Source organism: Cetorhinus maximus, chromosome 13, assembly GCF_964194155.1.
Source record: "Cetorhinus maximus chromosome 13, sCetMax3.hap1.1, whole genome shotgun sequence".
Classification (NCBI taxonomy): domain Eukaryota; kingdom Metazoa; phylum Chordata; class Chondrichthyes; order Lamniformes; family Cetorhinidae; genus Cetorhinus; species Cetorhinus maximus.
Window position 1 is genome coordinate 95,469,674 of NC_135891.1, and position 18,127 is coordinate 95,487,800.

An 18,127-nucleotide genomic window follows, 5' to 3' on the forward strand; every position below is an offset into this window, starting at 1 on the left:
ACTGCTGGAGGCCAGAACGTTGCTGAGTCCAAGTCAGATGAACCTCTGGACTTGGTCATATCACAGTTGCTGGAGCTGCAAAGGCAAGCTGGGGAACATCAGGGAGGGGTGTCCACTGCACTCCTCAGATCGCAAGGCACGATGGAGGAGTCCGTCCGCCTTCGGGCTGAGGTGATAGTACTGGCATGCCAATGCACCGAGGGCCACACTGGTAGGATGGCGGCTGCCATTGGAGACCTTGTTCCAGGATGTCGTTGCTGCACTGCTGCGCGGGCTGAACTCCATCGCCAATGCCATAGTTGGCCTCCAACAGTGTGTATGCGAGCGAGACGCGGGGGAGCCCAATCTCACTCCAGTTACCCCTTCTCCTCAAGGAGTCAGCCAGGGGCCCTTGGGGACCCATAGGGAGCAAGATCAGTACCTCCTGGGACCATCCATCCAGGTGACTCCAGGAGTGTCCGGCCCATCCGAATCCCCTCTTCCTGTGGCCTCAGCAGCTCCAGCTCCACAGGCTGAGGAGGATGCCACTGCCATACAGCAGAACCCCGAAAGCAGGCCAGGGCCCTCCAGATCTCAGCCCTGCAGAGGACACCCGCCAAGGTCATCACAGTCAGAGCATAGCAGTCAGCAGACTGACTCCACCTCAGCTGTGGATGTTCAGGGAACACCAAGATGTAGTGGCAGGGTTTGGCAAGTTAAGGAGAATTAGTTGCACAGCCCAGGCATGGGTGTTAATCACCTGTACGTACTGTTCACTATTGTAATAAACTCCCAAGAATGTCTCCCTTCCTATGGCTCCTTGTTCTGATGAGCAGTGTTTGTGTCACTCAGATGTGAAACCTTTCTGCACAAGATAAAGACAGGTGTCTCAGTCCAGGGTCTCTCCCCTGTGCTTTGTGCAGCCTTCTGACCAAAGTGATGGTCCGGCCTCTCATTCCCTGGATGTACTAGTGATGCCTGCACCTCAGTGGTGATCATCATTGTTGCCAGAATGTCGTGGGGGTAGGGGTCACAGAGTTCCATCATTCTCTCTGCTCTCAGCATCTTTAAGGTGGGGCTGGCCCCCATCTCTTCAGCATCTGTGACCAGTGACACTGTGCTCCTGAAGGGGTCAGGTGTTGAAGGCGGACAAAGGATCAGATGCTTTTAAAGTTTCATGGCTGCATCTCTGTGATATGACCCTGATCACAGAGTGCAAGCGAGCTGCCCTCAGCCAGACAGGAATCAGACATTCTCAGAGGCTATGTGACGATCTATAGAGCATCGTCACTGCATGTTGTCATCATTCTCCTGCAACCAAGTGACTATCAGGGCCTCCACTGCATCTCCATAACGGGAGCATTATCACAGAGGGTATGTGAGGTGCCATAAACCAGTCTGGAGTCAAATGTTCATAGGTGCAATGTGAGGATCTATGGTTTCTGCTCACTGCCTGTCGTCATCATCCTGCACAAATCTAGCAGCTAATGAGGGCTTCCCGAGCACACCTGCCTTGTCCGGCCAGTGTGAGGGCCTCATTGCCATCATCATCACCTCTGATGACCTCCTCACCCTCACCACCATCGACGTCCTCATCGGGGGAGCCCCAGGTTGTAACAGACACAACAGGTGATGACGATGCCTGACACCCTCTGTGGACTATATTGCAGGGCTTCACCAGACCGGTCCAGACACTGGAACCTCATTTTCAGCACCCGATGGTTTGCTCCACCAAGTTGCGAGTTGCAGCATGTGCCTCGCTATACCTTCGCTCTGCTGCAGTCTGAGGTCGCCGCACGGGTGTCATCACCCACATCCTCTGTGGGTAGCCCTTGTGTCCGAGGAGCCATCGCTACAGCTTGTGGACCCTGGAAGACGTCAGGGATCTGTGACCGACTGAGAATGTAGGAGTCATGGACACTCCCTGGACACCATGCGCAGACCTGCAGGATGTGTTTGTGGTGGTCACACACCAGCTGCACATTCAGCGGATGGAAGCCCTTGTGGTTGGCATAGTTGACCAATTGTTGCAACAGAGATCTGAACATCAGTGCAGTCGATGGTACCCTGCACCTATGGGAAACCAGAGATCTGGGCAAATCCAATCACTTTGCATCCTGGCCCTCTTGGTCCCAGGCGAAATGCACAAGGTTGTGTGCCCTCGCAAAGATGGCATCTGTGACCTCATGGATGCATTTGTGGGTGGAGGCTTGTGATATCCCACAGAGGTCACCTGTGGAGCCCTGAAAGGAGTCACTGGCGTAAAGATTTAGCACCGCAGTCACTTTCACAGCCACTGACAGTGGATGCCCTCCATGTCCCCGTGGCACTAAATCCTGCAGCAGGTGGTAGTTGTTGCCAAACAGTTCCCTAGACATGCACTGTCCTTGTCAATACTGGTTGTTAGTTATCTGCAGGAATGAAAGGCGGCAGGTATAGATCCTGGGTGTCGCTAGGCATGGACCAACGACGCCTCACGATGGCTCTTCAGCAGGGTGTGCAGGAGCCCCAGCCGCCCCTTCTTCCAGAGGCTGCTGCTCCTCCCTCTGTGCAGCCAGGCACCTCTGTTGCTCTCTTCTCTGTCGTCTTCACTCTCTATAGGCGATGAGGCATACAGCTAGGTCACCAGGCTCCATGCTCCTGATGTACTCCTCCTGCAGGATGAAAGAGAGAGACACGTGCATTAGCTTGGGTGTACTAAGAACTTCCCTTGGTTAAGTCTGAAGGCCCCCAGAGAGTGCTGGCCATCACTTGGATGGCCAGAGTTTAGTGCGCTGCATGGCTGCCTGAAACCCCACCCACCTTCTGGATGCTGACATTACAAGGGGCTGTGAGCGCCTCCACCAGTGACTGCTTTAGCAAGGAGATTGTACCACTGTGCAGTTGTCCAACTGTTCTGCAGTCCACTAAAATGCTCATTAGTTTGCAGCCTGTGCCCAAGGGGTGAAAAAATCCAGAGCACTTGGTGGCACTTTCATGCCTCTGCATTGCTTGAGTGGGCAGATAAGCTAGAGGCCCGACTCCACACATGTCAATGTGGCTGTGTCTGAACTGTCTCAGCTGCGGAGGAATGGTCACTTTATACAAGGTTTCCCTAATGTGTGGCCGTTTCCCTCCCTACAACCCGCATGTGCTTGTGCACTACCTTCAACCACAGGGCAGAGGTTGCCCCCACCCCCAAGTTGCCTCAACTGCAGGGTAGCCCTCCCTCCTCTCCAACGCGCCTCCACCTTGAAGTCCCACAGGCGACCCGGGCGATCGCTGTGCAATGTTACTGTGCACTCACCTCCGAGTTCCCCTCAAAGTGCAGCCCGCCAAGTGCACACCTTATCTATGCAGTTGTGAAACACCCAACACGCCGAGGTGGGCGGATAATCCAACGGGGGGATGGGGGGATGATTCCGGCAGGCTGGCCTTATAACGATATGCAGATGTATTACAATGAGGTTCCCGATGTCCAATGGTGGGGTATGCGGCCCGCCATCAACAGGCTGAGCAATTGATCACAAACTGGTTTCACGACGTCATGAAACCAATTTCTGACCTTCCCGCCATATGGTCCAGTCACGCTGCTGTGCACACCCGATACCAACGAGCATGGAAGATCCTGGCCATTGTCTTTCAGAAGTCCTTAGCTATTTGTCAATATTTGCAGGAGGCCTTTGGAGTAAGATCATGGGCAGAATTTTTCGCTGAGTGGGCAGGCGTGTGCCCGACTCACTCGAGCCATAAAATAGTGCGTGATGATGTCAGGTGAACGTCCCGACGTCATCACGCACTTGCGCGATATTTCAATTGGCGGGCGCGAGTGGGAGTCAGAGCTGCGCCTGCCATCAATTATGAGGCCAGGTAAGGCCATTAAAAAGCTGTATTTTACGTTGCCCGTGCGATGTCGCGCTTGTCGCACGGACAAATCGGGCAAGCGGGCAGCAGACAATTTTCTAAACCTCATCCAAGGACGAGATAAAAAGTGTCAGCAGCATTGCCAGTGTGGGTAGTGCGGAGTTTTGGAGATAGTTAGTTGCAGGTTGCTTACTGGTACTTGGGAGCCTCACCTGTTCGGGGCTTCATTGTTAGTATTTCCAGGCTTCATTTCAGAACTCATTGGTGTTTCCAAGGCCCCCGGATGATTCAGACTGTGTGGACACTTCCAGGTATTAGGCAGCCTTCTGTTACCCTGGTAATGGGGATTGTGGTCTCTGCTGGAGGCACCTCCTCCTCTGAGGAGGAAGAGAGGGGCAGAAGGGAGAGGAGGCCAGGTGTCCCAATGCAGCTTCCATGGGAGGGACCTGTGGGAGGAGAGGCACAGGCACAAGGGGTACATGGCCAAGGTGGAAGGGGCCGCAGAAGGCACCACCACCCTGCTGCCAGGTTTTACAGGTGGCGATGCGGCTACCTCAATAGTCTAAGGCGCAATGCCGAAGGAGGCTCCGCCTCTCAAGGGAGACCATGACTCCCATTTGTCGGATGATTGGGCCTGAGATCAGCGCTGACTGTGTGGGTAGACACCCCATGCCTGTGGTCCTGAAGGTCATAGTTGCCCTCAACTTCTATGCCTCCGGCTCTTTCCAGGGTCAGTGGGGGATCTTTGTGGAGTGTCCCAATCAGCTGTCCATAGTTACAGCTGGTGACACTGATGGTGGTTGCATGCTGTGCTCTCCACAATCTGGCACTGGCAAGGGGGGGACCCACTGGAGGAAGAAGATCTTGAGGCAGCTCCACAGGGGATAGATGATGAATCCAGTAGTGAGTCAGAAGAGGAGCGTGGTGAGGAGAATGCTGAGGGTGTGGAGCCAAACCTCGGTAACTTCCAGGGTGGCAGGAACACCAGGGATACCTTGATCCAACGCTCCTTAGGCTACCAAGGATCTGCTCCCACCTCATGCCAGACTGCCACCTACATCTTGGATGTCTGAAATGACCCTTTCATTTGCACCTAAACATCACTCAATGCCTGTGCAGTAAAGTATCGAGCCACTCAGGCCCAGCATTACACACTGGCGCACCCTGACCCGGAAAGAACAAAAGGTGAAGCATACTCAGGCCATCAGAACCAAAGCAACTGTAATGCTATTGTCACATTGAAAGCATAATGACATTACCATTACTGGTGTTGATGTCCACACCAGCAGAAATTTAAACCAAACATAAATGAACAGAAAATCACTTGTGAACTGTCCCTCTTGTGCTCATGGTGCCTTTAGTTTGCGAGTGCTACGTCTTGGTGCAGCACCCCCACCCCACCCCCACCTTGCCCCCCCCCCCCCCCCCCCCCACCCCCCCACCAAACCCCCAACACCCCCCCCCCCCACCCCCCCACTGCTGGCACCGGCACTGGAGACAGCCGGCTGACTCTGCTGTCTTGTTGGCCTTGAAGACCTTGGTGGTTGTCCTCTGGCCAGTGCTCTGCTGGCCCTGCCTGGGAGGGAGCGGCTAGTGCCATGGCTGGCATCTCCCCAGTCATCGTGGCCTCACCAGATGCAACAGTCACTGGTGGAGGCGTTGCTGCCATCATCCAGAGTGCCCTCAGAGACGACAAGCAGTTTGTGCACCAACTTGATGTCGCTTTGAACCTCCCTGCTCACCATTGATGGACGGGCACCTAGCTGGGATACTGGGTGCCTCATCCATCTCCCACACAGGCACTGACCACCTGAGGTCAGTGCCTGTGTGAGGGCTTGCAGGTCCGAGCACAACCCCAGGAACCCCTGATTCTGTCCCTGGAGCTGCTTCTCCATAAGAATCACCACTCCCTCAATGGAGGAGGCTGTGCGCTCAGCCATGGGGGTCAACGCAGTGCTCACGCTCCGCATGGACTCCTCTTCAACCAAGACCAAGGCATGCAGGCCCTCATGGATCTCCACCAGATCCTCCCACACATCCCGCTGGACATCCAGCATCTGCTGCCTAATGGACGACTCCAAAGACTCATCATCTGCCTTCGACTGAGCATCGTCCCTGTCCCCAGCAGCCCTCCGACTGCCGGCGCCCTGGGCACTCTCTGCCTCAGCCTGCACCTCAAGCGAGTGTGAAGTGCCCTCACCAATGTGCACCGACATTCTAGCCGCCAATCTAATACCCGCCAAGGTGCTGGTATCTGTGCTGGTGCCTGCTTCAGAGAGTGGGTGTGACGCAGGTGCAAATGAACCCGAGTGTTCCTCCAGCATCAGGGGTGACCTTTGGGGTCCAGCATGCTGGTGAACCCGAAAGGGAGAAGAAGGACATGTCATTAGTTAAAGTCATCACACTGTCACTGTACATGCCATGCACCCTGGTGAGACAATGGAGATCTGCATCATGGTGCCATCGTCTTTCAATGATCAATGGGTACTCCAGGTTTGAGGCTCCCATCAATAAGATACTGCCATAGAATCCGAAATTCTCACCTCTGTGCACTGCACTCTTACCTTCATCTGACACCCCCACCTCTCCATGCCACGTCACGTGGAATGTGCTGGCTTAAGGGCATCCTGCTCGAACCGGGAGAGCAGCAGCAGGTTGTGCGGGCCTCCACCTGTGCATAACCTCTCTGAGTGGTTCTGGCTTGTCTTCTCCTGAAAGGACCAGAGGAGTATTGATTAGTCCACTCTCTACCTGTAGCGCCACTGCAGCCTAGCCAACCCCAGCTGAGGAAAACCTCACAGGGCACATCAACTCATGGTCCTCGAGCCGCAAGACACTCAGTCCAAGCAGCCAGGGATCACCCCCTTGGCCGGTTCTGGTGTCATTGACAGTTGGAACTCACGCCTGAGGTTCATGGGGGGATGGCCTGACCTCAACACTTCTGCTCACTGATCCATGCCAACACGGTACTCACCCTTCCTGAGCGCAGCAGGTCATTGAACCTCTTCTGGCACTGTACCCATGTGCACTGTATCACGTCATGGCTGCTCACCAGCATTGCCACCCCCTCCCATGCCCTCTTTGTGAGGTGCGGTGGCCTTCTCCTCCCATCCCTGGGGGATAAGGGTGTCCCTCCTGGCAGTCACCTGCCCCAGGAGGACCACGAGGGACTCATCTGAATAGCGGGGGGGCCAAGTGCCCACCCGACCTGCCCTACCACCTGGCATCTCCAGCTGCGTTCGGCTCCATTACTTTGCTAACACAGGACAGACGTACTTCCATGGCAGCCTTCCAGTGGCTGCTGGGGCCATTTTTAAACCGGCCGCTGGGTTGGGCCCCCGCTTGGCCCTTCCCGACCAGTGAGGAGCAGCGTTTCATGCTGGGCGGGCCTTAATTGGCCCACCAGCGTGAAATCGCGGTCGGGGACTGATAGCAGGCGGCAGTCTGCTTCCCGGCCGTTCCCGGTCCCGCTGACCTTGCCTGACTGCCGAACTCAAACTCTGCCCCATGAGATCATAAGAAATAGGATCAGGGTGGGCCATTCTGCCCCTCGAGCCTGCTCTGCCATTCAATGAGATCATGGCTGATCTGATTGTGGCCTTGACTCCACTTTCCTGCCTATTCCCCCATAACCCTTGACTCCCTTGCAGACCAAATATTGCCTAACAGCCTTGAATATATTCAAAGACCCAGCCTCCACGACTCTCTGTGGAAGAAAATTCCAAAGACTAATTACCTCTGAAAGAAGAAATTCCTCCTCAACTCCATCTTAATTGGGAGACGCCTTATTTTTAAACTGTGTCTCCTAATTGCAGACAACCTGCTCAACCTTTCCTCATAATACACCCATTTCATCCCAGGAATCAGCCTAATGAACCTTCTGCATTCTCTCCACATTTAAATGATATACTGCTTTTCTATTCTTCCTGCCAACGTAGACAACCTCACATTTTCCCACATTGTATGCCATCTGCCAATTCTTTGCCCACTCACGTAGCCTACCTCTATCCCTTTGCAGACTATTTGTATCCTCCTCACAACTTGTTTTCCTACCTATCTTTGTATCATCAGCAAATCTGGCTCCAATACAGTTGATCCTTTCATCCAAGTCATTAATATAGATTGTAAATAGTTGAGGACCTGCGGTGATCCCTGTGGCACTCCACTTCTTACAGTTTGCCAACCTGAGCATGACCCATTTAACCTGACTCTGTTTTCTGTTCGCTACCCAATCCTCTATCCATGCTATTATATCACCCCATACACCATGAGCCCTTATCTTCTGCAATAACCTTTTATAAGGCACCTTATTGAATGCCTTTTGTAAATCCAAACATCTACTGGTTCCCCTTTATCCGCCCTGCTTTTTGCATCTTCAAAGAATGCTGATAAATTTGTCAATCATGATTTCCCTTTCACAAAACCATATTGACTCTGCCATGATTGTATTATGATTTTCTAAGTGTCCTGCTATGACCTCCTTAAAAATGGATTCTAGCATTTTCCCAATGATAGATGTAGGCTAACTGGCCTATAGTTTGCTACTTTCTGTCTCCTTCATTTCTTGAATAGAGGTGTTCCATTTGCAGTTTTCCAATCTGCTGGGACCTTTCCAGAATCTAGGCAATATTGGAAGATCACAACCAATGTATCCACCATCTCTACAAATAATAAAAGGGATATGTTCAACATGTTTTCAATTGCCTGAGAGCTTGGGGAGCTTATAGTTCGCTGTTGCTTTCTCCATGGCAATACTTCAGCCACTCAGAGCCGGCTTGCCAACTAATCAGCACCCTTTGCTCCTGTAATATTAATTATTGTAACCATTTGAAATTTGGCATTCTTGCATTTGTCCTGAGGAGTGCAAGATGAAAATTTTTTGCAAGATGTCTCTCTTTTCAGCAATATACAAATTCTGAACTGCCAAGCGACTGTTCAAGTATTTAATTAATCTGGAAACTCTTCATGTGCAGGACGTCGGATTCTTCCTATGGATGCAGAGTCATATGTAAGCCCCTACAGTGACCCTGAAGAGTTAAAAGACAAGAAATTGTACCTGAAGCGAGAGTGCCTGCTAATAGATGAAGTGGAGCTGGGATCTGGCAACTTTGGTTGTGTGAAAAAAGGGGTGTATAGGATGAGAAAGTAAGTAATTTAAATGCAAAATTAACACATCTCATAATATCACTTTGAAAAAGCAGCCTGAGGGTTCAATGAGTAAATCCAATAGTGGTCATTCGAAGCCTAGCCTTCAAGACAGATGGAACAATCGGCAGAAAAATACATTATCAAAGAGATGAAAGACTGTTTAATAAATAACAGAGCAGCAGATCAACGTAGACATGAAGTATATTACGATAACAGAAAAGTGAAAATGGAATGATAATTGGACATGGCAGAAATTCAGTTGACCAATAGAAAATAAACCAGAAAACTTATTAGAAAAGACAAATTGTGGAAGTCAATACAGTTAAAAGAGAAAAATAATCAGAGGTGACTGCCTGAGACAATAAAAGATTGAGAATTTTATACACATGTGCATTATTATGATGCGTTATAAGACAAATCCTATTTAGTGTCCTTATTTTTTTTATCTAGGAAGCAGATTGATGTTGCTATCAAAGTACTGAAAAATGATAATGAAAAATCATTAAAGGAAGAACTAATGAAAGAAGCAGAATTTATGCAGAAGCTGGACAATCCATACATAGTTCGAATGATAGGAGTGTGTCAAGCAGAACATCTGATGCTGGTGATGGAGATGGCTTCTGGAGGTCCACTGAACAAATTTCTGTCTTCCAAAAAGTGAGCATTTCAGCAAATAATATATTCCCAGTTATAAGCACACACTCTCCTCATTGCGGCACATCCCACTTACCTAAGAATTGAAAGCACAGATAAATAAGGCTGGCAAAAGTAAAACAGCTCCTCTAAGTTGTAAGGATACAACTGGAGTTTAATAGGCATGAGTAATCTTCTCACTGCTTGTCTATAAAGAACCATTGCACCATAGAAAAGTTACAGCACAGGAGGAGGCCATTCGGCCCATCTTGTCCATGCCAGCCCGAGGACACCCAGGTGCCCTTTCTAATCCCTCCTTCCTGCATCTGGCCCATAGTCCTGCAGCTTACAGCACTTAAGGTGCAGATCCAGATACTTTTTAAAAGAGTTTAGAGTTTCTGCCTCTATCACCAACTTGGGCAGCGAATTCCAGACACCCACTACCCTCTGCGTAAAAACATTCTTCCTCATGTCCCTCCTACAACTTCTGCCACTTATCTTGAATCTATGTCCCCTGGTTCTAGAATTCTCCACCAAGGGAAACAATTTTATCCTGTCCACTCTATCTATTCCCCTCATAATTTTGTACACCTCAATCAAGTCATCTCTCAGCCTTCTTTGTTCTAGAGAAAATAACCCCAATCTATCCAATCTCTCCTCGTAGCTACACTTTTCTAACCCTGGCAACATTCTTGTAAACCTCCTCTGCACTCTCTCCAGAGCTATTATGTCCTTCCTGTAATGTGGTGACCAGAACTGCACACAATACACCAGTTGTGGCCTCACTAGTGTTTTATACAATTCCAACATTATATCCTTACTTTTATATTCTATACCTCTGCCAATGAAGGAGAGCATTCCATATGCCTTCTTTACAATCTTGTCTACTTGAACTGCTGCCTTCAGGGACCTGTGTACTTGTACGCCAAGATCTCTCACTTCAGCTACCCCTCTTAGTATATTCCCATTTATTGTGTAATCCCTGTAACTGTTTGACCTCCCTAAATGTATGACCTCACACTTCTCTATGTTAAAATCCATCTGCCACTTTACCGCCCACTCCACCAACCCATCTATATCGTTTTGGAGATTATGACTATCCTCTACACTATCCACTACTCGGCCAATCTTTGTGTCATCTGCAAATTTCCCAATCGTGCCCCCCAAGTTCACGTCCAAATCATTAACATGTAATACAAACAGCAAGGGTCCCAACACCAAGCCCTGTGGAACACTACTTGAGACAACTTTCCATTCGAAAGGTCATCCATCGACCATTACCCTTTGTTTCCTGTTACAAAGCCAACCTTTTATCCAGTTTGCCACATTACCCTGAATCCCATGGGCTTTTACTTTCCTGACTAATCTGCCTTGTGGGATCTTGTCAAATGCCTTGCTAAAATCCATGTACACAACATCCATTGCACTACCTTCATCAACCCTTCTTGTCACTTCCTCAAAGAATTCAATCAAATTTGTGAGGCAAGACCTTCCTTTAACAAATCCATGCTGACCATCCCTGACTAGTCCATGCCTTTCCACATGACAGTTAATCCTATCTCTCAGGATTGATTCTACTAATTTGCTCACCACCGATGTAAGACTAACTGGCCTATAATTGTTTGGCATTTCCTTTGATCCCTTTTTAAACAATGGAACTATGTTTGCATTTCTCCAGTCCTCTGGTACCTCCGCTGTATCTAGTGAAGATTGGAAAATCATCCTCAGAGCATCTGCTATCTCCTCCCTGACCTCCTTCAGCAGCCTAGGAAACAATCCATCTGGTCCTGGTGACTTATCAACTTTCAAGGATTTCAACCCTTTGAATACTTCCTCTCTCTTTATGACTCTTTATCCCATCCAATATCTCGCAGTGTTCCTCCTGGACTACTATATCTACATCCTCCCTTTCCTTTGTAAACACGGAAACAAAATATTCATTCAAAACCCTTCCCATAGCCTCTGCATCTACACACAAGTTTCCATCTTCCTCTCTGATAGGTCCCACTTTTTCCTTAACTAACCTTTTAGCATTAATGTATTGGTAAAACATCTTCAGGTTGTCTTTAACTTTACTTGCTAATCTTTTTTCATGCCCTCTCTTTGATTTCCTTATTTCCTTTTTTACTTCTTCCCTGCACTTCCTATATTCGTCTAGGCTATCTGCAGTGCTTAGTTCTTTGTGCCTATCGTACGCTTTCTTTTTCTGTTTGATCTTCCCCTGTATTCCTCTAGACAACCAAGGGGGTCTAGATTTGGCAGTACCACTCTTATTTTTGTAGGGGACATGTCTACTTTGTACTATTAGGATCTCATTTTTTAGTGCTTCCCACTGGTTTTCCACTGTTTTATCCTCTAGCTCAACCTCAGCCAAGTCCCTTCTCATTTCTGCAAAATTTGCCTTCCCCAGTTCAAGACTTTTACTCCTGTCTTATCTCTGTCCTTTTCCATGGTAATACTAAATCTAACTGAATTGTGATCACTGTCCCTGATATGGTTGCCAACTGTCACTTCACCCACTTGCCCTTCTTCGTTCCCCAAGACTAGGTCTAGAATTGCATCTCCTCTCGCTGGGTTTGTCACCGTTGGTGTTTATCAGGCAGGCAAGCTCACGATTGAGACTGAGGTGCAGACTTGTCACTGGGAGTTGATACTCTGGCCATATCATTCCAGACACCTCTGTATGCTTGTTTGAAATGAACCAAGTTGTTTGGTAAAAACATCAGCCATGCAGAGCACGGCAGAGTTTACAAGCGAGTTGTTCATCCAATCTGTGTTTAGCTTCCTGCTGTAGAGGAGGCTGGATTGTGAGCAGTCAAAGGATATATTATGTTGGAGGAAGTTCAGTTTAAAGAACTTACAGCTTTAAAGATATTTTACTTTAAAATTCAAAACTTGTGCAGCATTTTTTTATGGAATGAAGGCAGCCATTTATAATAGGTCTCAACCTTGTCCCATACGCCAGAATTAGTTGGCCAATACCTTTCAGTACTGGAGAATGACCATATACTTTGGAAAGGCCCTTTACATAGAGATGAGTGTTTCTGAGTAGTATTCGAATCTTACATCAATGTTGAATGTATGTTTGTCACTGATTAGTAACCAACTTTCAATTCATGTAGTAAAACTAACAAATTAATCACTTTCAGTGATTTACTGAAAATTAAACCACAAATGGCCCATTCAACTGGCTTGCCTTTTTCTTTCATGAGTTGTGCATCTCATTTTTTAAGAACTGTTTTAAGCTGTTTGTTTACCCTCAACATTAAAGCTAGATCAAATCTTTTTTGGGTGCCGGTATTTTATTGTTTTTTTTTCCTGAAAACATATGAAATATAATATAGTAATTTCTCCACATTGCTGTAACCAAATACTGGTAGCAGTGATGTACTTTAGAATGGAGGTTTCCAATATTAGGCCAACCTATCATGATGCTACATTATGACAAAACACAGGTCAACATAGAAATTGAAATAATTGGCAGGGGTAATTTTTTGGAAGATGTGTTATATAATAAAAGATCATTGGCATATTCCTGCAAATGTTAGATAGGCGTCTTTACTTTGCCTATGGGCAGTATCGTCCAGCCCCACCGAAAGTCAATGGAGTTCTGGTTGGGCCGCTGAATTTTCTGCAGCAAGTCCTGCCGATGGTGTGGCTGGAAACTCCCAATCTATGTCTTTTCATGGCTTTACAGCGGATGTTCGCTTTTGTATGTAGTTCTTTTCTCACTTGTTTATCCCTATTTGATAAAAAGAAATAAGGAATAAATATTCTTTAGCCTAAGGTATCTATTATAGGTGCGAACATCTCTAGCAAATTATCTAAAAATAAACCTTTCCTGATACATTTTCTCACCAGAGATCAGCTGTCCACAGAAAATGTTGTCGAATTACTCCACCAAGTTTCTATGGGAATGAAGTACCTGGAGGAAAATCACTTTGTGCACAGGGATCTTGCTGCCAGAAATGTCCTGCTGGTCAATCAGCATTACGCCAAGATTAGTGATTTTGGATTGTCCAAAGCAATAGGTGCTGATGACAGCTACTACAAGGTAAACTTCTCGACAATCCAGTTGAAATTGAGTATCTGGAGCTGAATAATCGGATAGTATTCTATGGAATTTAACTCAGAAAATGTCACTAGGTACATTGTCGGGGTCTTTCATAGTTGCGAGCCAGGGCATATAATGGACCTCAATGTGTGAATATGCACAAAAATAAAATGGTTAATTCTGTGAATTGTGTCTTATTAGATGAGGATGATTTGACCTGTTTGATCAAAAGTCACAGAACTTTTTTTCCTATGTGCAGTTTGCTCAAGATAAAAGCCATCACTAGTATGACAGAGTTTTTCAACCAATTTTCTCCACTCGTCTCTCAAAGCTTTTCATTCCCTTCTTAACAGCACTGCAGGTGCACCTACGCCTCATGGACTGCAGTAGCTCAAGAAGGTGGCTCACCAGCACCTTCTCAAGGGTAATTAGCGATGGGCAACAAATGCTGGCCTAGCCTTGGGCACACATGCACACAAGCTGGGGTAGAGTGAATGCCTGGTCAATTTTCAGTTTCCAAATGTGGCAGCTTGCATGCATATAATGTCTTTCATAGATAAAAAATTCCCTTGTAGAGGGAGGGACGCACAAATGTTGAGCCTTTACAGAGGAGTTAAGGGAGGTGATGCTCTGATCAAAGAACTGAATTTTCAGGAGGCTTTTAAAGTAAAGAGAGAATTAAGCAAAGAGGTAGTATAGTTTAGGGAAGAAGTATCAGCGAATAGGCTAGAGTCAAAAGATGTAGGAGATGGTGTAAGGCTAGAGGAAGTGCAGCCCCCTCCTACGGCACCTTCCCATGCAACCGCAGAAGGTGCAACACTTGCCCCTTTACTTCCACCTTCCTCACCATCCAAGGGCTCAAACACTCCTTTCAAGTGAAGCAGCATTTCACTTGCACCTCCCTCAATTTAGTCTACTGCATTCGCTGCTCCCAATGCGGTTTCCTCTACATTGGAGAGACCAAACGCAGACTGGGTGACCGCTTTACAGAACACCTTCAGTCTGTCCGCAAGCATGACCCAGACCTTCCTGTCGCTTGCTATTTCAACACACCACCCTGCTCTCATGCCCACATGTCCATCCTTGGCCTGCTGCAATGTTCCAGTGAAGCTCAACGCAAACTGGAGGAAAAGCACCTCATCTTCCGACTAGGCACTTTACAGCCTTCCGGACTGAACATTGAGTTCAACAACTTTAGATCTCTCCTCCATCCCCACCCCCTTTCCGATCCCCCTTTTTCCAATAATTTATATATATTTTTCCTTTCCCACCTATTTCCATTATTTTTAAATGTATTTCCATCCATTGTTTTATCTCTACCTTTTAGCCTATTTCGATCCCTTCCCCCCACCCCACCCCCACTAGGGCTATCTGTACCTTGCTCGTCCTGCTTTCTACCCTTAATGTCACTATTAGCACATTTCTTAGATAATATCACCACCTTCAACACCTCTTTGTCCTTTTGTCTGTGACATCTTTTGGTTATCTCCACCTATCACTGGCCCTCTATCCAGCTCTACCTGTCAACCACCACCCCCCACCCCGAACCAGCTTATATTTCACCTCTTTTCTATTTTTCCTTAGTTCTGGTGAAGAGTCACACGGACTCAAAACGTTAACTGTATTCCTCCGCAGATGCTGTCAGACCTGCTGAGTTTTTCCAGGTATTTTTGTTTTTGTTGTAGAGGAAGTGCAGATTGAGTTCGAGTGGCTTAAAGACCATGGTGGACATAAACACTGGAAACACTCAGCAGATCAGGCAGCGTCTGTGACAAGTGAAACAAAGTATACGGCCAGAGTTTAAACCTTTGGAGAGAGGCTGGGAGGTAGGAAAGCTGGCAAAATGGCATGGCAAGGCATTGTGTGGCGTGTCTTCCTGCTGGTATGCCATTTTGCCTGGGCAGGACAAATGGCAAACAAGCCGCCCATTTGGAGCCCGATTGAGTCATTTGTGACCAATTATGGGCTACTTCCCTCATCTGCAGGCTTTTCGCCCATGCTGGGGGTTGAGGTGGGGGGGCTGCTGCTGTGTGATAGGCTGTCCAACGTAACCTGGTAGCCTCATAGTGGACTCCAGGGTGGGGGGATCTCCTTTTGGGCACTCCATGATCACGGAGGGCCTCCCCCCACCATAGCCACCCCGTGGCAATGGTGCTGCCTAACCACTGAGACTAACCACCCCCCTCCCCCCACTTTAAGTGCCTGCCTGCATGTCCCCAGCATCACCAGACCCACTTAAGCAGTCTCCTTGCATCAGCAGCCTCATCATTGGTCACTGCCTGTGGTGGTGCTGCTGAGCTGCCAATCCTGTGCAGGGTTCCCTCCCACTTTCGGACCTGCTGGTAGGACCTTAACCCTCCTGGTAAAATCAGTCCAATGTTTCAAGTTCACGTCCGTTCATTAGATTTTGTTCTGTTAACTCTATTACGCTCTCCACAGATGCTGCCAGAACTGCTGAGTGTTCCAATATTCTCTGTTTTTATTTTAAATTTTCAGCATCTGCAGTATTTTGCTTGTGGTTGGGAGGGAAATGGACAGGGAAACTGCACTGCCCCAACATGGGTTATATGTGATGAGCAGGGAAGCAGTAAGGCACAAGATGTTCAGATGGCAAGTCAATGGTAGGCATCACAGACGGATTTCACCCCCTTATTCATCGCCATGTCACCCGAGTTGAAGCTGGAACATTTCAGGCCTATGTAACTCAGCATCACACAATGTACTGAAATTATACTGAGTTATGGAGGGAGCACTAGTTAAACAATTTTTTTGTGAAAATTTTACTCTTGCTTGGTCTCAGGCTCGAACTGCTGGGAAATGGCCAGTCAAGTGGTATGCACCAGAGTGTATAAATTTCCGGAAATTTTCTAGCAAGGCTGATGTCTGGAGCTTTGGTGTTACCATGTGGGAAGCATTGACTTATGGACAAAAGCCATATAAGGTAAGCTCATGTCAGATTTATGTGAAATTGTGGCCGGTAGTGATTATGACCACTTTACTTCGCCTCAGATCATGTCTAAATCCATTCTTCAGACCAGTTGAATGTCTTTCCCTTGAACGACTTTTCAAGATTAATACAGTTTGGACAAACTTAACAGGATTTATTTTTAAATGAGTAACTAGAAAATGATGATCTAATTTTAATTCTGGGATGATAGAAATCTATCTAGAACACTGTGATCACAGGATGGTGGTATTATCACAATTTTTCCTCAATCTTCATTCTTCCTTTCCCAGGAGCAGTTGCTTATACTGGGGTATGGGCTTTATAGGGACCAGCAGCCTGCCAGTGCCTTTCAAAATTGGCCATTCATCATCTGTGAGCCTGCTCAGCAAGTGCCAGATATCTGCAGGGAGCAACTGTATGGGTGGGAGCTCATATGAGTTATATATCTTCAGGAAAAAAGAGGAAGCCTTGCAATTATATAGTGCCTTTCATGACCACTGGATGTTTCAAAGTATTTAATTTACAGCCAATACAGTACTTTTGAAGCCTAGTCACTGTTGTAATGTAGGATCAAGAATATGGGAAGGGAGTAAATGACCAAGCGAGACTAATTCTGAAAATCAATTGGAATGAACCATTCATCTCCCAGCTGCATAAACACATCAGCTACCTTGCTTTTAAGTCACCTCTGCATAATAAAACTGAATTTATTCTATTTTACAGAAAATGAAAGGCCCAGAAGTTGTTAGTTTTATTGAGCAAGGAGGTCGACTGGAACGTCCTGCTGAGTGCCCAGATGAAATGCATGAACTGATGCAAAAGTGTTGGACTTACAAGTAAGTTCAAATGGATTTCTAGACATTCATCTTCAGATCAATAAGTGAATGATGTTTTATAGAATGCATGAATCTCTCAGATCCAGTACTCAGTCTTTAATCAACAAGATACTCTTTCTTTTTTTATTATTCATTCACGGGATGTGGGCTTCGCTGGCTGGGCCAGCATTTATTGCCCATCCCTCATTGCCTTTGAGAATGTGGTGGTGAGCTGCCTCCTTGAACCGCTGCAGTCCATGTGGTGTAGGTACACCCACAGTGCCATTAGGAAGGGAGTTCCAGGATTTTGACCCAGCGACAGTGAAGGAATGGCGATATATTTCCAAGTCAGGTTGGTGAGTGACTTGGTGGGGAACTTCCAGGTGGTGGTGTTCGTTTCTATCTGCTGCCCTTGTCCCTCTCGATGTTAGTAGTCCTGGGTTTTGAAAGTGCTGTCGGACGAGTCTTAGCGAATTCTTGCAGTACATCTTGTAGATAGTACACACTGCTGCCACTGTACGTCGGTGGTGGAGGGAGTGAATATTTGTTAATGAAGTGCCAATCAAGTGGGCTGCTTTGTCCTGGATGATGTCAAGTTTCTTGAATGTTGTGGGAGCTGCACTCATCCAGGCAAGTGGGGAGTATTCCATCACACTCCTGACTTGTGCCTTGTAGATGGTGGACAGGCTTTGAGGAGTCAGGAGGTGA

At 47.5% G+C, this 18,127-nt stretch overlaps 1 protein-coding gene across 1 annotated transcript in view; it reads left to right on the forward strand.

Moving 5' to 3' along the window:
- The window catches only part of zap70 (zeta chain of T cell receptor associated protein kinase 70), a 109,542-nt gene that overhangs the window by 83,576 nt on the left and 7,839 nt on the right, over positions 1–18,127 (forward strand). The window contains exons 8-12 of the mRNA XM_078555846.1: positions 8,796–8,967; positions 9,421–9,627; positions 13,465–13,657; positions 16,458–16,598; positions 17,328–17,440. Of these exons, the coding sequence (XP_078411972.1) occupies positions 8,796–8,967; positions 9,421–9,627; positions 13,465–13,657; positions 16,458–16,598; positions 17,328–17,440 (826 nt within the window). The remainder of the gene's footprint in view (positions 1–8,795; positions 8,968–9,420; positions 9,628–13,464; positions 13,658–16,457; positions 16,599–17,327; positions 17,441–18,127) is intronic.